The sequence below is a fragment of the Ictidomys tridecemlineatus genome, chromosome 10 (genome assembly GCF_052094955.1).
Source record: "Ictidomys tridecemlineatus isolate mIctTri1 chromosome 10, mIctTri1.hap1, whole genome shotgun sequence".
Lineage (NCBI taxonomy): Eukaryota > Metazoa > Chordata > Mammalia > Rodentia > Sciuridae > Ictidomys > Ictidomys tridecemlineatus.
The window spans coordinates 137,959,038-137,980,916 of NC_135486.1; the positions used below are offsets into that span (position 1 = coordinate 137,959,038).

At 56.5% G+C, this 21,879-nt stretch overlaps 3 protein-coding genes and 2 long non-coding RNA genes across 8 annotated transcripts; 2 read left to right on the top strand and 3 right to left on the bottom strand.

Annotated features, from left to right (window-relative positions):
- Nucleotides 1-2,739: 2,739 nt before the first annotated feature.
- LOC144367570 (uncharacterized) lies at nucleotides 2,740-6,503 on the bottom strand. The gene is made up of 3 exons (XR_013427092.1): nucleotides 6,297-6,503; nucleotides 3,706-5,439; nucleotides 2,740-3,152 (listed from the first exon to the last, which is right to left on the bottom strand). It is a non-coding gene; the product is annotated as an uncharacterized LOC144367570 (long non-coding RNA).
- Nucleotides 3,846-8,113, top strand: Kremen2 (kringle containing transmembrane protein 2). Of its 2 annotated transcripts, XM_040277942.2 has the most exons (9): nucleotides 3,846-3,962; nucleotides 4,206-4,380; nucleotides 5,123-5,214; nucleotides 5,309-5,433; nucleotides 5,616-5,769; nucleotides 6,161-6,493; nucleotides 6,563-6,688; nucleotides 6,778-6,856; nucleotides 7,104-8,113. In XM_040277942.2, the coding sequence occupies exons 1-9, from the start codon at nucleotides 3,872-3,874 to the stop codon at nucleotides 7,312-7,314; spliced, it is 1,386 nt and encodes a 461-aa protein (XP_040133876.2). In that variant the 5' UTR covers nucleotides 3,846-3,871; the 3' UTR covers nucleotides 7,315-8,113. The 2 variants fall into 2 exon arrangements, with proteins under 2 accessions (XP_040133876.2, XP_077880633.1); XM_078024507.1 differs by lacking the exon at nucleotides 6,778-6,856.
- On the bottom strand, nucleotides 6,769-8,903 carry LOC120887464 (uncharacterized). Its single transcript, XR_013427091.1, has 3 exons — nucleotides 8,401-8,903; nucleotides 7,017-7,727; nucleotides 6,769-6,877 (listed from the first exon to the last, which is right to left on the bottom strand). It is a non-coding gene; the product is annotated as an uncharacterized LOC120887464 (long non-coding RNA).
- A 449-nt stretch (nucleotides 8,904-9,352) lies between these two features.
- Nucleotides 9,353-15,686, top strand: Paqr4 (progestin and adipoQ receptor family member 4). The gene is made up of 3 exons (XM_005337768.5): nucleotides 9,353-9,518; nucleotides 10,825-11,046; nucleotides 11,147-15,686. The coding sequence occupies exons 1-3, from the start codon at nucleotides 9,353-9,355 to the stop codon at nucleotides 11,578-11,580; spliced, it is 822 nt and encodes a 273-aa protein (XP_005337825.1). The 3' UTR covers nucleotides 11,581-15,686.
- Pkmyt1 (protein kinase, membrane associated tyrosine/threonine 1) lies at nucleotides 12,454-20,761 on the bottom strand. 3 transcript variants are annotated; one of them, XM_040277943.2, is made up of 9 exons: nucleotides 20,497-20,761; nucleotides 19,963-20,079; nucleotides 16,338-16,839; nucleotides 14,876-15,369; nucleotides 14,084-14,190; nucleotides 13,780-13,952; nucleotides 13,542-13,696; nucleotides 12,781-12,858; nucleotides 12,454-12,706 (listed from the first exon to the last, which is right to left on the bottom strand). In XM_040277943.2, the coding sequence occupies exons 3-9, from the start codon at nucleotides 16,686-16,688 to the stop codon at nucleotides 12,595-12,597; spliced, it is 1,470 nt and encodes a 489-aa protein (XP_040133877.1). In that variant the 5' UTR covers nucleotides 16,689-16,839; nucleotides 19,963-20,079; nucleotides 20,497-20,761; the 3' UTR covers nucleotides 12,454-12,594. The 3 variants fall into 3 exon arrangements, with proteins under 3 accessions (XP_040133877.1, XP_005337826.1, XP_040133878.1); XM_005337769.5 differs by lacking the exon at nucleotides 19,963-20,079; XM_040277944.2 differs by lacking the exons at nucleotides 19,963-20,079; nucleotides 20,497-20,761 and adding an exon at nucleotides 19,679-19,942.
- Between the last annotated feature and the right edge of the window lie 1,118 nt (nucleotides 20,762-21,879).

Below are 21,879 nucleotides of genomic sequence, written 5' to 3' on the forward strand. Positions count from 1 at the left end.
ATGGGGCTTAGTGGGTAAGTGCCCCTTGGTTAAATCCCCAGAGCCAAAAAAAAAAAAAAAAATCCTTCATGATTATTTCACAGTTTTGGTAGACTGGGAGGGCTGAGCAGAGTCCTTGCTCAGAGCCTTACAAGGAGGCAGTAGGGCTGGGGGCTCATTTGAGGCCCAGAGTCCCCTCCCAAGCTCTTGTGACTGTATGCAGCCAGGACCTCAAGCCTAGCAGCTCCTCTAGCCGCCAGAGGAACATCTCTGTTGCTCCAGACTCTCGAAGGCCCACTGATCAAGTCAAGCCCACCTTGGCCTATTTTTTTTATTTTTGAAATGAGGTCTCACTATGCTGCCCAGGCCGGCCTCAAACTCCTAATCTCAAATGATACGCCTATCTCAGCCTCTGAAGTGACTGGGACTATTGGTGTAACCACAGCAGCCACCCCCATCTCCCTTTTGATAAACTCAATGACAACTGATTAGAGACCTTAATTACATCTGCAAAAGTCCCTTCACCATTGCCATATAACATGACCCAATCACAGGAGAGACATCCCATGTTTTCACAGGTCCATGCACATTCCTGGTTGGGGGCTCATGGAACAATGTGGACACCTAGAAGCAGGAGTCTCCAGAGGTCAACTTAGAACTTTCTGCCTGTCAAGACCCCTAATCTCCTTCCCTTACTAATTTACCCTCTCTTCCTCTACCCCACCCTCTGTACCAGGGATTGAACCCAGAGATGCTTAACCACTTAGCCACATCCCCAGCTCTTTTTTTTTTTTTAATTTTATTTCAAGACAGGGATTCCCTAAGTTGCTTAGGGTCTCATAAATTGCTGATGCTGACTTTGAACTTGTGATCCTTCTTCCTCAGCCTCCTGAGCCACTGGGATTATAGGCATGTGCCACTGTGCCCAGCTTCAGTGCCTCTTTCTTCCTGGTAGCTGTGATGTGCCCTGCCATGAGGGCTGGCCTGAAAGGGAACACTGTCCCCACTGCAAAGATAAAAAGGACCACTGAGTAGCCCCTGGGTAGAACCCAGGCACTTTGACTCCACACTGGAGTCTACTCTTTTGCTGACTGGCCCTCCAGGTGGAAAAGGGCTAAGCTCCAATAGTGGGGGAGTTGTCCCTTAAGAGGGTCAAAGCTGAGCCTGCCCCTCTCCTTCCTGGGGGCACCTAATTCCTCCTCTTACACAATGTCCCCTACCTTTACACCATCTTCCCCACTGGACCTGGTGAACTTGGCATCACATGCCCCAGGGGAAGGGAGGGCAAGGCCCACCTGCATCTGGGACTCTCTCCACCCACCCACACTCAAGTACTAGGCTCCTTTCTCTCTACTGCCCTCACATGGCAGATCTGTGCCTGGGAATCCACTCCTCAGAGAACTGACAAGCCAAGGCTGCACCCGCTTTATACCAAGAATTAGGATGTCATGCCTTGGTGACTTTAGGCTGACCCCTGCCCCTCCCTGGTCTCAGTCTCCCCTTCTGTGAAATGGGCTGCTGGAGATCCTGCTTCAGGACCTCAGCTTAAAACAGGGCTGCTGTAATGGCAGTGGAACTCCCAAGCAAAGACAAGAAGGAGCTGATGTCTCTCTGTACCCAGACTTCCCTGCAGAGTCAGGAACCCCCAAAGCAGTGTGGGATGGGGTCAGCACCAGCTCCCCGGGATTGGATCACATTGAAAAGAGTGTTTGATTCCTAGCTTCAACACTTTATAGTCGGAAACAGCCAAGTTCTCAAGGACCTCTGTGCCCCAGCTGTGGGCCCGCAGAGTGGGGACATGCAAACATCCAACACCCCCTCCCCAGGGCCTTGGGAGCACAGACAGGCCACTGCTTGCAGAGTGCTGAGTGCCCAAGGCTTGGAAAGGGATGGTATGCCGGGAGGAGGCTTCTCTTAGTTCTTGAAGAATCCACCACTGTGACCTGGAACTGGAACTTGTGGTGAGGGTACACCCCATCTCAGTGCCCTGCACCTCTGAACTGAGCACCACTTTCCTTTCCTGTCCTCTTTGCAGGAGACAGGCACCGGGGACCCTTCTTTTAGGCTTAGGGTCCTGACTAGAGGGGTCTGTTCCCTGCCCCCAACCTTTCCATATTCCTTGTTCCACACGTGGGGTCCCATTGTCCCGGCCCCCCACATCACCTCTTCCTCCGCCTGGCCACTCGCCCAACCTTCTTTGCAGCGGAGCTATGTCCCCGGCTCTCAGGCAGGAGGGAAAAGGGAAACCCGGTTCTACTGGTAGCCCCTGGTTGCTCCCTACTTAGTGGGGTCAAGGGGTTTCCAGCACCCAGCCAGCACCTGAGGGCGACTCTCAGCCCCAGGCAACCTGACCACTTAGAGAGCTCCCTGAGGAGGCACACCCGGCCCTGGCCTACAGTCTCAGCAAAGCCATTTCCTTCTTGAAACAGCCCCCGTCTTGATGTGCCCCCATCCGAAGAGCCTTCAAGTGAGGCGCTAACTGTAAGATCTCCGCGTGTTGGACCACTGCCATGGGCACCTCGGCCTCGCAGAATCTTCCCAGCGCCCTCCACCCCCGAGTCCACTTGCTTGTCCAGCTGCGGGACTGAGGACTGCACGGGAGGCAAGGGCTAGCCAGGACCTGATGTGTCCATCTGGGCCCGTCTGCCTTTGAGGGCCTGACGAGGGGTAAGCAAGCTGGACTGATGGACAAGGGGCCTGGGTTAGGCGTGGCCGCTCTGGGTCCCCCGCCCCCCCACCCTCCACCACCACCACCCCGCCTCCGCCCTCCCACGCACCTGCGCTGGCCTCCCCCCAAGCCCCGGGGGCAGCGGGCAGGCGGCTCTGGGAGATCAGAGGACTCGGAGGAGTCGGGCCTAGGGGGAGGGGGCGGGGAATTTCCCCCCACGCTTGCCCGGGCCTGCTACCCTCCCCCTCCCTCGCCAGGTGGGGGGCACCGCTGGGGGAATTCCACCGCACAGTGAAAGCACGGGAGAGCCTGGGCTGGGGTCCTAGGGAGGGGGGGGAGAGGAGGAAGAGAGAGGGCGGGCTGTGACCAGGGGCGCAGCTGCCTTCCTCCCCAGACACCAGCTGCCCCTGCCTGTCCGGGACCGATCGTCCACGATTCCAGTCTGTCTCGCGGGTGCGGGGGGCAGGGAGTGGCACTTCCTCCTTGGAGCCAGTAGCGTCGGGATCTGGGGAGGGAGAAGGTGTGCGAGTGAGCGCGACAATGAATGGGTGACTGAGAGCACGCGTGTACATTTGAATAAGGGTGCTTGGGACCCACGGACTCCGTGCGGCCGCGGGAGCGGGTCTTGCATCTCCCCCTTTAGTGTCCTCTGCTAGCCCAGCCTGTCCCCCTCCACGTCCTCCCTTTAGAACCCGCACCCACCCTCGGAAGGAGAGGGGAGGGGCCGGGAGGCGTCTTCTGGGACGCTGGGGGTCCCGGGGGGCGGGCGTGGGAGGCGTCTGGACCTGCTGCCTGCGCTCCAGTCCCGGGCGGGGCTTCCCGTCCTCCCTCAGGGGGTAGGGAGGAACCCGAGGAGGGACGCGAAAGGGGCAGGAGCCGGCGCGTTAGAGACCTGGGCGAAGGAGAAGTGGAGAGCCAGGCACAGCGAGGAAGGTGGGTGTGGAGGCCGAGGCACCAGCCAGAGCAAAAAGAAGCAGACAGAGAACGCCTGCGGCCAGATATCCACGGAGAGACCCCAAGGGAGGGACGGGACAGAGACACTTCCAAGGAGCAGAGACCTTGAGACACGAGGACCTCAGGGAGACATTTCCCCGCCAGAGACCGAGTGCGCCGTCCAGAGCGAGACAAGGACTGACAGTTGGAGGACAGCGTCCCCCAGGTCGCCGGGAGACCCCGGAGTTCGTCCGGGGGTGGGCCAGGGTGATCTCTATCCGGTTGGGGGCCATGGGGACACAGGCCCTGCAGGGTCTCTTCCTCCTTTTGCTCCCTCTTCTGCCGCTGCGCGGGGCCTCGGCAGTAAGCCTGTACAGTCCAGGTGAGTCAGGCACGGCGGCCAAGACATGGTCACCGCTCCCTCCTCGGCCTCTTTGCCCAGGGCTGGGGCCCCGAAGCTGGGGAGGCGGCAGAGCAGGTGGCTGGAGCAATTGAGCAGCCCGAGGGCCCCCGCGGGGGCGGGCGCTGGGTGTGCTGCCTGGGGACCGAGGCGGGAGCTAGAGTCGGATGATGAGGATGTCCGGAGAAGGTCCCGACCTCCCCATGTCCCGCGGTTGCCGGGCAGGCTTGTCCGAGTGCTTCCAGGTGAATGGCGCCGACTACCGCGGTCACCAGAACCACACCGGTCCTCGAGGAGCTGGACGCCCGTGTCTTTTCTGGGACCAGACGCAGCAGCACAGCTACAGTAGCTCCAGCGACCCCCAGGGCCGCTGGGGGCTGGGCGCGCACAACTTCTGCCGGTGAGGGGCGTGGCCCGTGAGCAGTGGAGGCGGGACTCTGCTGCGGGAGGTGGCTTGACGCTGGGCCTCCGCGTGGGCGGAGCTGAGGTCTGCGCCGCCAACACACGGTCTGCGCGGACAAACTGGGGCAGAGCCACCGCGAAGCGCATGGCCTCTCTTGTACTTGGGGAAGACTGGGCGCACAGTATTTTTTCACTAGAGGAGTCGGACTTAGGTGCCTTACTTGTGCAAAACTTCAGATCAGGAAGAGCACTCGAAGGGCTAGTGTGAGTGGGGTCTGGCCAGAGGAAGGCCCTGCGGTGATGGGTCAGACTCTTGCCTCACCACCATCTGCGCTTGGTGATGGGGAAATAGGAATTCAGAGCGACAGCTGCAGTCTGGAGCCACAGGGACAGAACAGGAGCCACTTCTCTGTTAATCCGCAAAGTTTAGGGCTCCACACTTCTACTTTTAAGATGGGTTCTGAGGGAGGGAAATGGCTAAGACCCACAGCAAAGTTGTCAAGTAGGCGGTTAAGTTCTGGCCGCAGCCAAAGACCTAAAAACAGCCCTCAAGGGTCCTTTAATGACACCCCACCGTCATCTAAGAAGTTGACGTCCAGAAGCGCATTGAGAAAACAAGAATTTGTGTGATAACAGAAAGGAACATGGCCTCCAACATACACAGAGCCTTAGTGGGCACATTGCTCACAGGTGATGGGGCAGGGCCGTGGGATCCTGACCACTACCCCCCACACCTGCAGGAACCCCGATGGTGATGTGCAGCCATGGTGCTATGTAGCTGAAACTGAGGAGGGCATCTACTGGCGCTATTGTGACATTCCCACATGTCACAGTGAGTGGGTCAGCTGGACAGAGGTGGGAGTTCTGAGGAACCTGGGTGGAGGGTCGCTTTCAGGGATGGTATTCTTACTCTGCTTTCTCCTCAGTGCCTGGCTACCTGGGATGCTTTGTAGACTCCGGTGCACCCCCAGCTCTCAGTGGTCCCAGTGGCACCTCCACGAAGCTCACTGTCCAGGTGTGCCTTCGCTTCTGCCGCATGAAGGGCTACCAGGTACTGCTGACAAGCCCAGACCAGTAACCCTGACTTTGACCTCAGGACCCCACTCAACTCCCAACACTCTGACGCCAAATCCTAATACTGGTTCTGAACCGCCAGCCTGATTCCTACTTCTGACCCCAGCACTCCACTCCTACCCCATCCCTGCCTTTGGGTTACTCAGTCTATGCTCCCAGCTGGCCGGTGTGGAGGCTGGTTATGCCTGCTTCTGTGGCTCTGAAAGCGACCTGGCCCGGGGACGCTTTGCTCCCGCTACGGACTGTGACCAGATCTGTTTTGGCCACCCGGGCCAGCTGTGTGGCGGTGATGGACGGCTAGGCATCTATGAAGGTTAGGTGTGGATATGGCTTCAAGGGTGGGGGACTTGGGTGAGGGGAAGAGACCAGGTGGGACCCGACGTGTCATGCCCTCATAGGGGCAGAATCTGGGAAGGGGGATCGCTAGGCTGGTGTCCCGGCCTGAGGAAGAACTGGGATTGAGGATTGGACCCCGAAAAGGGGACAGGGCTGAACCTGGGAGTTGAGAGCCAGACCTGAAATGTATTGGTGGAAGGCGTGGACGGAAGGAGATTGGACAGGGCCTGGATTTGGGGCGGGGCCTCTGGAGTAACTGGCCTGGGGTTAGGCCCAGCTGGGCTTTGCTACGAACTTTGGCGGGGAACTCCGAGCGGTAAAGGAAAAGCCACTGGCTTCAGGGTCCTGACAGTAATCCCTGCCTGCAGTGTCGGTGGGCTCCTGTCAGGGAAACTGGACTGCGCCTCAGGGAGTCATCTACTCGCCGGACTTTCCCGACGAGTATGGACCAGATCGGAACTGCAGCTGGGTGCTGGGCCCGACCAGTGCCGCTTTGGAGCTCACCTTCCGCCTCTTTGAGCTGGCCGACCCGCGTGACCGGTTGGAGCTGCGCGACGCCGCCTCGGGCAGCCTGCTCCGCACCTTTGACGGCTCCCGCCCTCCTCCGCCCGGACCTCTGCGCCTGCGTGCAGCCGTGCTGTTGCTCACTTTCAGCAGCGATGCGCGCGGCCATGCGCAGGGCTTCGCGCTCACCTACCGCGGTGAGCTGGGTCCCGGTCCCCCTACCCCCGCCCTCTTACCCCCACCCCGCCTCACACTCCTCTCCGCAGGGCTGCAGGACGCTGCGGAGGACCGCACGCCCCCCAAGGGCTCGGCCCAGACGCCCGCAGAACCCCCCGAGGGGGCCAACGTGAGCTGCAGCCCTAGGCCTGGAGCCCCACAGGCTGCGATGGGGGGTGAGGCAGGCATGAGAGGCGGGAGGGAATCGGGGAGTAGCCCTTCTGGGCCCTGTACTCACTGCACCCGTGTGCCCTTGTGCCCGCAGCCCGGGTCTTCTCAACGGTGACGGCCGTCTCTGTGCTGCTGCTGCTGCTCCTGTCTCTGTTGCGTCTGCTGCGCCGACGGTGCGGGCGCTGGGGCAGGGCCTGAGGGCGGACCCCCGCACCAGGCGCTTGACACCTTGGTGCACCAGGGCACGGGAGCCCCGGTGGGGAACTAGGGCCCCAGAGGGGAACTAAGAAGGGATTCCCAGGTTCTGGAGCGGGCAAGACCTTGGGTCCACACCTAGAGTTGAGCGTGGGGTCGCAGGCAGATCAGGATGCTGGAGGTGGGATTGGGTCGGGGTCCAGCTGATGTCTGCTCCCTCTCTAGGAGCTGTGTTCTGGCTCGGGGAAAAGGGCCCCCGGCATTGGGACCTTCCCGGGGCGCCGGGAGAAGCTGGGCTGTGTGGTACCGCCGGCCCCAAGGGGTGGCCCTACCCTGTCCTCCTGGGGACCCCCAGGCAGAGGGTCCTGCCACCGGCTATCAGCCCCTGAGTGCCTCCAGCCAGAGCTCCTTACGCTCGCTCATCTCTGCTCTCTGACTTCGGACCCCCAAGGTCCATCGGACCTTCTGCCAGTGAGATGGATATCCGAGACGTTATGCCACATTCTACCTCGGCCTTTTGCCACTTCAAAGGCAGCTTGGTCTCTGGTCATTCCAAGGAGACCAGAAATCGGACTGGAAGCATCTTGTTCTATTCTGGGTATTTGGCCTGAACCTCTAGGTCCAGCTCACCAACCCATAGATCTTGATGTGGGAGGTAGTCTCTGTTTTTAGGAGTCTCTGAGACCCTCCTGGGGTCATCTTGGATTGCTGCCCTCAGTGAGAGGTTAGAAGTCAAAAAAAGTAGTCAAAATGTCACTGGCATTTGGAGGCATTCTGGAGAAGGGACATGGACTCAAGACAAGTGGGGTCCTTGATGAACATGTTGTAGTAGAAGAATTTCAGCAGGTGCTAGAGACACAAAAAGGTTTATTTAGGAAAGCAGAGACACATTCAGGGGAGAAGTGAGCCATGTCCAGAGGAGTGACAACAACTTCTTGATGTTGGTGTTAATATTTATATAGGAGCAATTGCTAGGGGTTGGACTAGAGATGGATGCAGGGTGGAGTTACACAATTTCTAGTGTTTCTGAAACTTGAACTTCACCCTTCTGTAACTTTTTTGTAGGTAAAGGCATGGGTCGAGGGCATGGCCTGGGTTGGTCAGGAGTGGCAATGATTCATGGGCATTTTCTGCATGGGCCCTTCCTTTGATAATCATTATCTCCTCCATATGTACCCAAATTCCTGTCTCAAAGAGGTCCATCACTGACTTTAAATAAAGGTTCTATTTTGGTACAGGCCTTGGCAAGTTTTAAATGGTGGAAGGGACTATGTTAATGAGAGTTCAGGAATCAGGATTGTATGGCGTTTCATGCCAAGAGTTTGACAGAACCTTCTGGAAGGGAGAGGAGGAACCGAGGATGGATGGGCGGTGCCCTGCAGAAGAGTGGGCGACAGAGACTGACCTTAGGCAAAGATATGCCTGACAAAGGGGCTTCTCCCTGGTTCCCGCCCCTGAAGTGGTGGAGCGGGAGCCGACCTTTCTCCCATCGCCTCCTGCCTTGTTTTCTGCAGTTTCCTACCTGGCCTGGGCTGGGCTGGGTCGAGGGTGCGCCTTGTGAGCGATAATAGCGAGTGAGTTGGGCCTCGCCCAAGCTCAGAGAATCCTGGCCGGAAGATCCGGGCCTTGCCGAGGGCTCCTGGTGCGTCACGCATCTCCTCCGAGGCTTGGGTATCTGGGGCCACTGGAGAGATCATCTCCAAAGTGGGGACGCGCCAGCGCTCGTCTGGAACCTCCCGAATGGGCCTGAGCCAGCAGCACCTTGGACAGAGCCCCGACCGCAGGGTGGGGCTGACTGGTGGGGCTGTGAACTTGAGGGTGGGTACCCAAAGGTACGACATTTTGGGGGTCACGCGGAAAACTGGGTGCGCAGTGCTGGGAGACACGAGATGCCTGGTCACTCCAGCTTAGCCCGCGGGACCCAGAACCGTCAGGTCCTAAGCAAACATTCAAATGAGGCTGGAGCCCCATAGATTATGCTAAGAAGAGAAAAGACCTGGGCGCTTTCGGGGCGGAGCCTCCCCGTTGGCCGCGCCCATTGGCCCTGGCAGCATCAACGTCAGGAATCCAGCGCGCGAAATACCAGCAGGGTTGACGGGGGCGAGGAACCGGGGCGGAGCCTGGTGTTCCCTCCCGCGTCCGGTCGCGCCCGTCCTTCGAGCTGCGGCGAGGCCATCGGCCGCCGCCTCCAACTGGAGCTATTCCTGCGGAGCGCCTACCCGGGCGGACCCGGCCGCACTGCGCTCGGGTGCCGGGTCTCCCAGCCTCCGCCCCGGTGCGGGGGCGTCAGGCTCGCGCGTGCGCAACGCGAGACGCGAGGGGGCGCGGACCCTCTGCTGGCGCGCTCGCTGACCCAGCACTGCGCGACCCGGCAGCCGGGAGGCGGGCAGGGATGAGCTCTCCGGCGCTGCAGCCCCACTAAGGAGGATACCCAGGGACAGGAGGAGCACAAGCGGCCGGCGCTGCGCAGGGCCATGGCGTTCCTGTCCGGGCCGCGCCTGCTGGACTGGGCCAGCTCACCTCCGCACCTGCAGTTCAATAAGTTCGTGCTGACCGGCTACCGGCCGGCCAGCAGCGGCTCCGGCTGCCTGCGCAGCCTTTTCTACCTGCACAACGAACTGGGCAACATCTACACACACGGTGAGCCGCACCCGACTTCGTGCATTCCCGCACCCGCTACCGCCCTGCCGTTCACTGCCCGGGACCCGAAGGCCAAGGAGTGCCCCAGCGCCTAGGTCCTGGTCTGTCCCGTCCCTGGTTTGGCCTGGAACCGTGGTGACAAAGCTGCCATTGTCCCGAGCCGGGCTGCCAGCTTCCTCTTTCCCAGCAGGGGCCCCAGGGCTGGCGAGGGAATCAGAATAGGGGGCTGGGACTGCTTAATCCCGCTCTGTCCCTGGGGTAAGAAGCCTAGTGTCAGACCCCTTCATAATCCTAGTGCTCTGAGCACCCTCCCCCGCCATCACCCGTCCTGGAGATGGATGTTAACTGTGGAAAGGAACGGGCCTGGGAAAAGCTGGCCGCGGTCTCAGACCCAGCCCTTTCTGGCCTAGCAGCCCTTCTGCCCCAGTCCCAGAAGCCCTGTCTTGGGGCTCCGCCTGGTGGCAGCTCCTCCCCCCCACCCCCAGCAGGCACTTGGGCCCTCCTCCGCAGCCCTCTGAGCTCTGCTGACACAGCCCTGGCCGTCCTTGAGCAGCTCCTGGGGCTGAGGGGCCAGGAGCCTGCAGGGTTAGCCTTTGCCCTGTGGGGGGCTATTGTGTAGCCTGGCCCAACTCAGAGTGGGCAGTCTGAGCTCTGGTTTGACCCCGTTGAGGGCAATGCCATCTTCTTTGGAGAGGGTTTGTAATCCCAGAGAAGGGCTTGGGCTGGCAAGAATGGAGATCCTGGGAAACACTTGGGAAGGAGATGGGACAAACTCCTTTCAGTCCCACCTGAGCATTCAGGACTTGCCTTGCCCTGCCCGGCCTACCCCTTTCTGGAAGACAAAAAGACCAAAAGCCTCTGTTTGTGTGGACACTTGGGAAGAGGCAAGCTTAGTAGCCCTGGGGCTGGTGGCGTCTACATATCCTGCTCAGAACTCTGGTGATGCCTCCTGAGGCTTCTGTAGACAGGCCTCATGGGGGCCTCCTGCTCCAGCTTAAAGGGTGAGGGCAGCTTGAGAGCCATACAACTTGCTGGGCTCATCTGGAGTAGGTTACTTGACCTCCAAGCTTCAGTTTCCTCACCTGCAAAGTGGGCTCAGAGTCTCTACTTCCCAAAGTTGTTGTGAACCATGATAGTAGGTTTCCAAAAGCATATAGCCTAAGGCCTGCCTCTGTGTGGATGGCAGCAGCACCCAGATCTGTTCTGCTGTTGCCCCTCTTGTGTCATCCCTAAACTGATCTCCTTAGGGATGTGATTCAACTTTTATGCCCAAACTGTATGATGGATAACTGTCTCTCTTTCCCAGGGCTGGCCTTGCTGGGTTTCCTGGTGCTGGTGCCAATGACTATGCCCTGGAGTCAACTGGGAAAGGATAGCTGGCTGGGGGGCACACACTGTGTGGCCTGCCTGGTTCCCCCTGCCGCCTCTGTGCTGTATCACCTCTTCATGTGCCACCAAGGGGGCAGTTCTGTATACGCCCGGCTTCTTGCTCTTGATATGTGTGGAGTCTGCCTCGTCAACACCCTCGGTGAGCCAGGGCCCTAGAGATGGGGAGGCAGGGGCATGAGCCCTGGGTAGGGAAGGGAAAGCAGACTCAGATTGATGTACCTCCTGTTCTCTCTCTGCAGGGGCCCTGCCCATCATCCACTGCACCCTGGTCTGTAGGCCCTGGCTGCGCCCGGCTGCCCTGATGGGCTACACCCTGCTGTCTGCTATAGCCGGCTGGCGAGCCCTCACTGCCCCTTCCACCAGTGCCCGACTCCGAGCCTTTGGCTGGCAAGCTGGGGCCCGTCTGCTGGTGTTTGGGGCCCGTGCAGTAGGGCTGGGCTCAGGGGCTCCAGGTTCCCTGCACTGCTATCTGCGCATGGATGCGCTGGCACTGCTTGGAGGGCTGGTGAATGTGGCCCGCCTACCAGAGCGCTGGGGTCCTGGCCGCTTCGACTACTGGGGCAACTCCCACCAGATCATGCATCTGCTCAGCGTGGGCTCCATCCTACAGCTGCACGCCGGTGTTGTGCCTGACCTGCTCTGGGCCGCCCACCACGCCTGTCCCCCAGACTGAGCTGCCTCCTGTGCCAGCTTGCCCACAGCCTCCTGGAACAATAATGCCACCTTCCCTCCTTCTGGTCTGCAAGGGGCTGGCTCCCTTGATGCTTACAGCGCTTGAGACTTCCCAGCTGGGAGCCCTTGTCTGTTCATTCTTCCCTCTGGACTAACCTCTTCTTTCACCCAGGCCTTGGAACTCCAACTTCCCCTCCCTGCCTTCTTCCTCCTGGGTACTATGTCAGCTGCAAGGAAACCTTTCCTTCTCTGGACCTGTTTACCCTGTTACCTGTGAGGGTTGGGCCAGGGAGACTCTAAGGTTATATCCTGTTCTGACAGCTGGAGTCCTGCAAACTTGCCACACCTGCCAACCCAGACCCATCATCCCCCGATACTGCCCTCACAGGTCTCTGGGCTAGCCCCTCTGGCTCCTGTTTCCTGACCTCCATCTCTGCCTTGCATGCCAGCCTCCTAGCCAGAAGCCCTGCCACCTTTCTCCATTTAAAGACTGGAGTAAGGGTCTGGGGCAGCAGGACCAGCCCATTTTCCCAAGACCCAGTGGGTCCTGGTCTTCTTGCACCAGCTGGACAAGGGACATGAGGACAGTGGCTGCTTTTCCCAGTTAACAGACAGACATGAAGTGAGTGACTCTGGACCCAGGCCCCACTGGGCTAAGGGTCTGCCCCCACCTTCAGTGCCATGATCTGATGGCTCCCTGCCTGCTGGGAACATGCCCACTCAGGAAATCTCTATCCCACACAGTGTGTGGTGCCAGTCTGCTGAGCCAAGGCCTGGGGCCCTGGGATCTACAGCAGGGCTCAGCCTCATAGTAGGATCCTCCCAGCAGCCCAAGACCCTGGGCAACATCAATAAAGGGACAGAAAATGCTCTATTGCCACTAGAGCAAGCTTGGGTACTCCCAAGATTCAAATACTTTTTATTATACACAGTAGATCCCAAAGGGACCCAGCTTTCCAGGGGAAGGGACAGGGAAGGAGTAAGAGGTTAAAAGTAGAGAAGCTGGACCTACAGCTCAGGCTGGGTCCAGTGAGTCCTCAAATAGGCTGAGGAGGTTCCTAGGCTCAAAGGAAGGACAGGAACTCCGAGGAAGCTCTGAGTCCATGTTACTTAGGTCCAGGGCATCCCTGTAAGAAAAGAAGAATGACACTCAGGATCCCAAAACCAACCCTGCCCAGCCCCAGCTCTGGGGCCTGCTTACCTTGGTGTGTACCTGCCCCGGGGGGTGGAAGTACTCCTGGCAGCCCGGGTCAGGATGGCCTCTGGGGAGAGCGAAGGCCTATAGGAAGGTAGGCAAAACAAGCAAGGAGGTGAGAAGTGTAGGAGAGCAACCCCACTCAGGTTCTAGCCCTGACGGAGGGATAAGGGCCACAGTCAGGACCATAAAGATGTGGTACACTTGGACAACCTTCAAGCTCTCCCATCTGACTGTGCCCAAAGGCCTTTCTGTTCATTTTCAGAATATAGGCTTTAACTGAGCTGGATCTCAGGTGAACTTTTGGTAAATGAAGCTGTGCTGGCACTTCCCTTGGGCTACAAAGTGCCCTCAGAGTGAGAGTGACATTATTATAAGGAAGGGATTCCTTCGAGAGCTGTGTATTTGGGGCATGTAGGTTTCTTGTGCAGGAGTTTCTTAATTACAGCCTCTCACTTGGCCACCTGAGACTAAGGGCATCCTCTCAGAGTGGGGACTTGCCAGGCTCTGAGAGATTTTTCTTCATCCAGGGAAAGAAAATGCCCTATTCCTGGGCATTTGCAGCCTCTACTGAGGTGGGGGTGCCCCTGCCTATCCTGGCAGGTACACTGGCCTTCCTACCACTTACCAGTGTGAAGCTGTGTTGTGGATGGCAGTCACCCCACTCACTGAGTTGAATTCACATAGACAAAGCTGTGACTCCCATTCATCAGACCTCCATTTAGCTATACTATGGGCCCACTCCAGGTGTAGGAGCTCTCACTCACCCTATGCTGTCATCATCCCAGCTGCTGGAGAGGCTGCTATCCAGGAGGCTGCAGGGTGGCGAGCCAGGTGGGGTCACTGGTGGACCTGGGGGCTGCAGCCAGCTGGCAGGGTGAGCTAGGCTGTGCCAAAGCCAGCACAGCAGGGTGAGCAGAGCCTGTGGGGAGAGGAAACCTCAAGAAGCCAGGCAGGCCCTGGGGTGGGCTTTAGGTAACATGGCCCGGCACTGTGGCAGCTTACCTGCCATAGAGCCCAGCCTCGACTTAGGGCTTCAGCAGCCATGCACCACAGGATATTCCAGGGCCTTGGCTGCCTCAGCATGGGCAGGGCCAGCAGGGCCTCAGCCGTGGCCCGCAGCTGGGGGTCAGGCTCCAGCATCATGACAAGGACAGAACGCAGCTCAGCAGACAGACCTGCCCATTGGACAAAGCCATGTCAAAGATTCCAGGGCACTGACTGGGCCCTGAGCCCAGCAGTACCCCTACCACCAGCTACTCCCTGCCATAGGAACTGGTGGCAGCCTGCCACTGGGCCCTCCACTCACCAGCAGTAAACTCAGGAGGCAGGTAGCCCTGGCGCAGCTGCTGCCAGCCCTCTCCACCATGGGGCAGTTCCATGTTGCAGGCCACTTCCAGGATGGTGAGACCCAGACTAGGGACAGAATGGGGACAGAGTTGACTTTGAAACACAGACCCCAATCCCACTGGAGGGTGGGTAGGGCTGTTATCTTCTACCATAAGCCAGGGAAGTGATGAAAGAGGGGTGGGGACTTAAGAGTCGGCTGCAGCAGGGCCAATGAACTCCAGGCTGGATGGGGACCTTGTTGTGAAGGGTTAATCCTACATCCCAGTGCAGCCCACATGTTGCTGTAGTGGTCCTCCAATACCTCACTGATGGGCACCTGAGTTTCTAAGGTTACTAATGTCATCCTCATTCTGCTGAGATGGTCAGATACAAGTGCTGGAGGCAGGGCAGTGTTGCCAGCATGAAACTGGAACCCAGTGCCTGGGCCCAGTCCCGCTGCTAACTGTGAATTCAGGGTAAGTCCCTCAACCTCACTGCACTGTTCCCTCCTGTATCAGAGTAATAGCCATTCTTCCCTTAGAAATGTAAGGATATGGCTAGGCTAAGTGAAGCTACTCCAAAGGCTTGCTGGTTTTAAGAAGCATGCCAAGGAGATCTCTTGGCTATAAGGCAGACACAGCATCTCTGAGGCCTGAGGCTAAATGTCTTCCTGACCTAGGGCCAGGATGGAGGTCCTCTTCTAGGGAGTCCTTTTCTCTGCTGACCACTCCCATACAAGGGCCACACAACCCCTCCATGTCCTAGCCCTCACCTGAACACATCTGCCGCTGTCCCGTAGGAGCCCTGCAGCAGCTCGGGGGCCATGTAGCGGGGGTCTCCCTCCTGGGCCTCACTGGCTCCAGTGGCACCCAGCTCCACCAGCAGGCCAAAGTCACCCAGCTTACAGCGGCCCCGAGGCCCCAGGAAGATGTTGGCAGGCTTGACATCAAGGTGAACCAGGCCTTGGCCATGCAGGTGGGCCAGAGCAAGCAGAGTGTCTCGAAGGTAGCCCCAGACTTGGGTCTCGGGCAGGCTGGCGCCCCAGGCTTCACAGTGTTGCTGAAGGCTGGGCCCGCACAACTCCGTCTGCAGGTACAGGATGCCGCCCTCCTCCCAGGCTCTCTCCAACCGCACGCAGCGTGGATGCTGCCCCACCTTCTCGTGGCCGCCTACCTCAGCCAGCTTGCGGGCCCGGTCCTTGGGACCCCGGAATGGCGACATAGAACGTTTGACCGCATAGAGACGGCCATCTTCCTTGGAGCGCACCTGCAAGAGAAATAGTGCCTGCAGGTGGGGGTGGGGGCACAACTGATAGATGCTATTAAGATATCACACATGTGGAGGGGCAACACATCTGTCTTAGAGAGATGCTGGCACATGGTGATATGCTGGAGACCCAGCCATGGAGGAGGCAGGGCAGACCCATGGACTCTGGCCCAGGAGATTCTCTAGAGCACAGTGCTAAGTGGAAACCATGGCTCCAGAACAGGGGCAGCCTGCTCTGCTATGCACAGCTTTCCTCTGGGTAAGATAGCTGGCCCAGGGGACTATTTTCCTTGCATTTAATAAAGATAACAAAATTATCTTCAAATAGTATTTGTGCAAGGGAAAGCTAACATTTTTTAATTTTGCAGGGGGTAGGGAACTAGGGATTGAACTCAGGGTTATCCAACCACTAAGCCACATCTGCAGCCCTATTTTGTATTTTATTTAGAGACAAGGTCTCACTGACTTGCTTAGTGTCTCGCTGTTGCTGAGGCTGGCTTTGAACTCATGATCTCCTGCCTCAGCCTCCCGAGCTGCTGGGATGACAGGCGTGTGCCCCTGTGCCCAGCTTCAGAAAGCTACCATTTTAGAGAAAATATAAATGATTAAAAAATGTATTTTAAGGGAAAAAAAAAAAAGTGGCAGGCAGGGGGTAGACTTCAAGCCTGCCAGAGGGAAGGGTGGCACTGTACTTGGGCTAGCCCTGGGAGCTGTGTAGTGCCTGCCAAGGAACTCAGCACAGCTGAATCCAGCAGAGATGGCAACCAGGGGCACTGCAGATTGTGCCAGACTCCGGACAAGGAGCCAGTGTGCACAGGCAACCCTCAAAGGGCCCTGCATAGAGGTTATGAAAAAGCAGTCAAAACAAAAGCAGAGAAGAGGACAGTGGAGCAGGCTGCCCAGGAGAGGAGAGGGAAGCAAAGTGTCCCACAGATGGACTTAGGGAACTGTCTCGTCTCTTTCCTCACCTTGAAGACTTCTCCATAGGATCCATGGCCCAGACGGCTGAGCCTCTGGAAGCTCTGCTGAAAAAAGGATTCTGGCCTGCTCGGGTCATACCCAGGGCTCTGCAGGGTTTCTGAAGCCTCATTCCGGAATGACACCCTCCGGGGGTGGGGCTGATGCCAACCCGGGGTCCGAGGAGGAAAGAGACGACTAATTGGGATGCTACCCTTGGCAGGGGGCCGGGGTGGGAGGCTTCGACTGAGCCCCCCAGGCCTCTTGAGGGAGAAGCCAGGCTCTGCATGGCGGAAGTAGGCTGGGACTGGGATAGGGGTGCCACTTAGAGGTGGTGGGGTACCCTCAGCAGGCACAGGCATGGCCAGCACAGGAGGCCCTGGGGGCAGAGAGACGGAGGTCAAGCAGTGTGTCCACTCAAAAAACACCTGGTGCTGTGGCCCCCAAGAGAGCCCAGTCTACACTGCACGCACGTTCTGCTTTCCACATGAAGGCTTCAGGGACTACAAGCACCTGTAGGAAAAGGCAGAGGACAGGCTGTCACACATCTGCATGACATGCTGTCTGCATCTCAGACATGACCGAAAGATGAAATGGAGACCAGAGGCCTATGTCCCTGAGAGTGTCAAGCCCAATGGGGATGTTAAAACCAAAGTGGTTCTGGAGTCAGAACCTATACAGCCACCACTTTGGGGTGGGAGTGGGAGGTCCAGCCTTCCTTTCTTTTAAGACCTGAGACAGAAATATCAACACTATCCCCTCCCCTCCTCTCCAGTTCTAATACCATCCTTCCTCTCTAACTCCAGGGTAAAAGGCAGAGTTCTTTATTCCTTTCTTTTATTTTCATTGCTGTATTGCCAGAACTGCTCAGTGGAGCTCCACTTCCTGAACAGCAGCTTGAGGTGCTCTGGGGGCCTATCTCCAGAAACACAGGTGGAGCTGGCAAACATTATTCACAAGCAAGTATTGCAAACCTCTGGACATGGTACTAAGTGCATATAGTAAATGAAGAAACATTTATATAAGACAATCCACCAAATCTTGGTAAGAACATCCAGAATGTATGGCACCTAGATGCCTATCAGCACTATGAGCAGGTATCTCCAAGAAGATGGAGCTCCTGCAACCCTATCAAAGTTAAGGTATCCACCCAGAGGGGGCAGGCTTTCATATTTATCAGATCCCAGCTCCACAGCATGACTCAAATATTTAGCCCAGGGGTAGAGGCAGGTTGTGAAATAGAAGCCCTAAGGGGACTAAGGGAGAAGTTGAGGGGAAGGGAGGAGAGAAGGGGAAGGGGAGGGAATGTGGAATGAAATTGACCAAATTATGCTATGCACATGTTACCACAGTGAATACTATAAATATATTTTTAAATTGGTGATATATACATATATATCCCAGCAGTTTGGGATTTAATTAAAGTAAACAAAAACGAACAAAAAAATAACCAGCCCTGAAGTTGCTCCCCTAAAAAAACTGAAACACTGTTGTGAAGTTGATGCTGTCAAAGTCCATAGAGTCTTTGGTGGTGAGTTATTAAGAGGAGGCTGGGGGAGGCAATGTAGCTCAATTGGAAGGTATACATGGTATGTGATGATGACGACGATGATGATGATTGATGATGATGATGATGATGGTGGTGGTGATTCAAGAGCCAGAAGAGTGGGGATGGGGGGTGGGATTAAGGTCTAAATAAATGGAAAGATGTCACATGTTCATAGATCCAAAGATTTGTTAAAATGGCAATACTCTTCAAATTGTGGGTTAGTGATATGACTCAGTGGTAGGGTGCTTGCCTAGCATAGGCAAGGCCCTGGGATTGGTCCCTAGCACAGAATCCCAAGTGATTTCCTTAGAGGAAATGACGAACTGATCCTAACATTCATATGAAAGTTCATCAAAACAATCAAAAAGAGAAAAATGTTGGAAGACTCACACCCCAATTCCAAAACCTACTACACAGCCATAGTAATCAAAACAGTGTGGTACTCACATAAGGACAAATAGATAAAGAGAGAGATAATGAGAATAGAATTGAGGGTTGAAAAATAAATCCTCCCAGGTACAGTGGCACACACCTACAATCCAGAGGCTCAGGAAGCTGAGACTGGAGAATGTAAAGTTCAAAGCCAGCCTCAACAACTTAGTGAGGCCCTAAACAACTCAGCAAGACCCTATCTCAAAATAAAAAAACAAAAAGGACTGGGGATATATCTCAGCGGTAAAGTGCCCCTGAATTAAATCCCTGGTATGGCAACAAATAAAGAAAACCAGCCTTAGCAACAGTGAGGTGCTAAGCAACTCAGTGAGACCCTGTCTCTAAATAAAAATACAAGGGGCTGGGGATGTGGCTCAAGCGGTAGCGCGCTCGCCTGGCATGCATGCGGCCCGGGTTCGATTCTCAGCACCACATACAAACAAAGATGTTGTGTCCGCCAATAACTAAAAAAAAATAAATATTAAAATTCTCTCTCTTTCTCTCTCTCCCTCTCTAAAAAAAAAAAAAATTATAAATAAAAATACAAAATAGTGCTGGGGATGGGCTCACTGGTTGAGTGCTCCTGAGTTCAATCCCAGGAAGGAAAGAAGGAAGGAAGGAAGGAAAGGGCTGAGGATGTTTCAGTGATATGGTACTTGCCTGGCACTTTCTAGGCCCTAGGTTCAATCTCCAGTACCACAAAAATCATCATCGTCAGGATCATCATCATCATTATCATCATCATCTCTCAGTGAAAATATTCATATATTTCTTGGCAGAAATATTAATATGTTTGATCTTGGAATGATGTCCCATACCCATCGGTGGTGAATATGCACCCATATTAGCTTTCTAAATCTCAGTTTAATTACTGAAATGCATCTAGCCTCAGGGATTTGTGGACTCATACTGTACTGAACTTATGGAGGGCTTAGCCCTAAGTCCAGCATAAAGGCAAACTACTATCAAGCAAATGATGCCATAAATGCTATCATAAACTCTGGGTAGTAACTGAAACAACACACAAAGTACAGTCGTCCCACAAGTATCAGTGCCTTGTGTGTTGGGCAGAGGGCTGTTGTGTTCCTATAATGCTGTAATTGACACACAAAAAAAAAAAAAAAAAAAAAAGAGAGAAAGAGTCATATTTGAGAGAAAGCCACAATGGACCAATGGACCACAAGATGCCATACCTAGCAGACATGTGCTGGTGATTGCTCAGGATCAGTCACCTAAAGAAGGGCCTCCCACTGTGTGGGGAGGGATCTAGGGGCTTGGCTGAAAGCCTCACCCTACATTCTGTGGCGACCCTTCCTCTGCCTCTGTTTACCCCAAGAATTCCATCCCACCAATGGGCCTGGTGGTGCACACCTGTAATCCTAGCAGCTCAGGTGGCCGAGGCAGGAGGATCACAAGTTTGAGGCCGCTCAGAATTTGGCGAGGCCCTAAGCAACTTAGGGAGATCCTTTCTCAAAAAAAGTAAAACATAAAAAATAAAATCCCATCTCAGGAACCATGAAGAAGTACGTGAACAAACAGCCTTAGGGGCGCGAAGGATTGACAGGGAAGCCGGCTCAGGGATACAGCCAGGGTGGCCGGGAGCCTCAGCCCCAGCCAAAGTGACCGCCACAATTTCCAGGGGCCTCGGGCCTCACCCTCTCACTGAGCCGGACACATCTGCTGACCACCGTCTACCGCTAGACTGTGAGTTCCTCCGGGGCAGGGCGGCGGCGGAATTCTCTCCGTGGGCGTGGGAATACCCTGGAGAACAACTGAGGAGATGGGCTGTCACCGGGAGAAGCGGAAGGGCTTCTCCCAGGAAAGGTCAAATAAAGGAGGGCAGCCGCTGGGGAAGGGACCCCCACAGGAAAGGGGACCAGCCGGCGGGGTGGGGAACGGCGAGAGGAGGGAAGGGCGGCCACCCAGGCGGGCCTAGCGGCGTGGGCGGGGCCGTCGAGGACGGCGCTGGCCGGGAGCTGGCCACCTGAGGGCAGGGCCAGCCTCCGAGGGACTGGAGAGGTGGGGCTGTCGCAGAGGGCGGGCTGGCCATTGAGGGAGGGGGCTGCAGGGTACGCGAGTGGAAGCTGGCCGGGAAGAGGTAGTCCGGGGACCAGAAGCCGCCCGGGAGCGCGGGGAAGCAGGCGGAAAGGCTGCGCTCCCGGGAGCCCTGGGCCGGGGGCCGGGCTTACCTGGGCGGCTGGGCGGGGCGCAGCAACGAGGTCCCAAATTCCAGGTCGGCAGAGACGGCGGGAGGCCTCGGGGCGGTCAAGTGGGCTAGGGTCTGGGGTCGACGGCTCCCGACGTCCGGGCGGAAGGCTCTCCCAGATGAGGAACGGCCCGTGAACGCGCGCGGAGCCGCCTCGCGCCAAAAATTCCAAACCGGCCTCGAGGCCCCGCCCCGGCCCGCCAGGTCCGGCCCGTCAGAGGCGCCGGCCCGCTGGCCCCGCCCCGCGGCCTGCGTGCGCGCCCCGCCTGGCTGCGCGCTCCCGTGGCGCAGGCTCACAGTGTGCTTAGCGCCAGACACGGCGTGGCCGCGGTGAGGTTCGATCCGAGGCCGAGCTCAGAGTTGATCCCGCCCTCGGACCCTCCCTCCGGGTTTCTGGGACACCCACCAGCCCCTGACCCGGGTCCCGGTACCGCTGCTCCGGGTGCGGCCTCAGTAACTTCAGTAAAAGTGCTGGCCGGCTGGCGCACACCTGTAATCCCAGCCACTAGGTTGTCTGAGAAGGATCACAAGTTTGGGGCCAGCCTGGGCAATTAACAAAAAATAAATAAGGGAAAAATAAGAAGAGGATGTAGCTCAGTGGTGTTGAGAAGAGTTCAGTCCCCAGTGCAAAAAAAAAAAAAAAAAAAAAACACGGGAGGGGTGGCCACGCAGCGCACCCTGGAGACAAATCTGCGGATCAGACGCCCTGCCGTGCTGCTCTGGGCTTGCAGTGAGGAGGACACACTCCCCACTCCACCAGTGAGTGACTTCAGAAGCCAGGAAATGCCACCTCTTTCAGGGAGCTCTTTAGACCTCGGCCTGTCTTGCCTGTTCTCAGCATTCCTGCCTGTTTCAGCCTCTTCTGAGGCATCTTTTTACTCATTCTTTGGGTTTGAACCTTGCGCTCAGCCGCTTCCCTGCTGAACGACCTTGGGAACATACTGGGCTTTTCTGAGCCTCTGATTAGTCTCTCCTATAAATTGGAATCGATGATGCTGGGATGATCCCCTTAAAGCGCTTAGCAGAGGGCCTGTGCAGATTGCTTCTTCTTTCACTTAGGGGGACCTTTATCCTTTTAATGGGGTGGGGGGTAGTCATGCTTAAGGACAAGCCTCCTTCAAAGGCCTACTGTCTCACCTGTTTTCTCTATTTCATTTATCTCTATTTGAAACTTTATTTCTACTTGTTATAGCAACTAATAAGTAGAAATAAAGTTTGCTGGCCACCCATCTCTGCCACAGTCTGGCTGGGCACAAATAACTGAGCCGCCACAAAGCCTTGTAGGTTCAAACAGCAACTCTTTTTTTTTTTTTTTTAATTTTTTTATTGTTGGTCGTTCAAAACATTACACAGTTCTTAATACATC

Bases quoted from the DNA above. Each gene is read 5' to 3' on its own strand.
- Kremen2 (XM_040277942.2), top strand. From the start codon at position 3,872: ATGGGGACACAGGCCCTGCAGGGTCTCTTCCTCCTTTTGCTCCCTCTT. The intron at 3,963-4,205 runs GTGAGTCAGGCA...GTTGCCGGGCAG, and splicing joins AGTAAGCCTGTACAGTCCAG to GCTTGTCCGAGTGCTTCCAG. The intron at 5,215-5,308 runs GTGAGTGGGTCA...CTTTCTCCTCAG, and splicing joins TGACATTCCCACATGTCACA to TGCCTGGCTACCTGGGATGC.
- Paqr4 (XM_005337768.5), top strand. From the start codon at position 9,353: ATGGCGTTCCTGTCCGGGCCGCGCCTGCTGGACTGGGCCAGCTCACCT. The intron at 9,519-10,824 runs GTGAGCCGCACC...TCTCTTTCCCAG, and splicing joins GGGCAACATCTACACACACG to GGCTGGCCTTGCTGGGTTTC. The intron at 11,047-11,146 runs GTGAGCCAGGGC...CTCTCTCTGCAG, and splicing joins CTGCCTCGTCAACACCCTCG to GGGCCCTGCCCATCATCCAC.
- Pkmyt1 (XM_005337769.5), bottom strand. From the start codon at position 16,688: ATGCCTGTGCCTGCTGAGGGTACCCCACCACCTCTAAGTGGCACCCCT. The intron at 15,370-16,337 runs GTGAGGAAAGAG...TTTCTCTTGCAG, and splicing joins CCTATGGAGAAGTCTTCAAG to GTGCGCTCCAAGGAAGATGG. The intron at 12,707-12,780 runs GTAAGCAGGCCC...CTTTTCTTACAG, and splicing joins CGGGGCAGGTACACACCAAG to GGATGCCCTGGACCTAAGTA.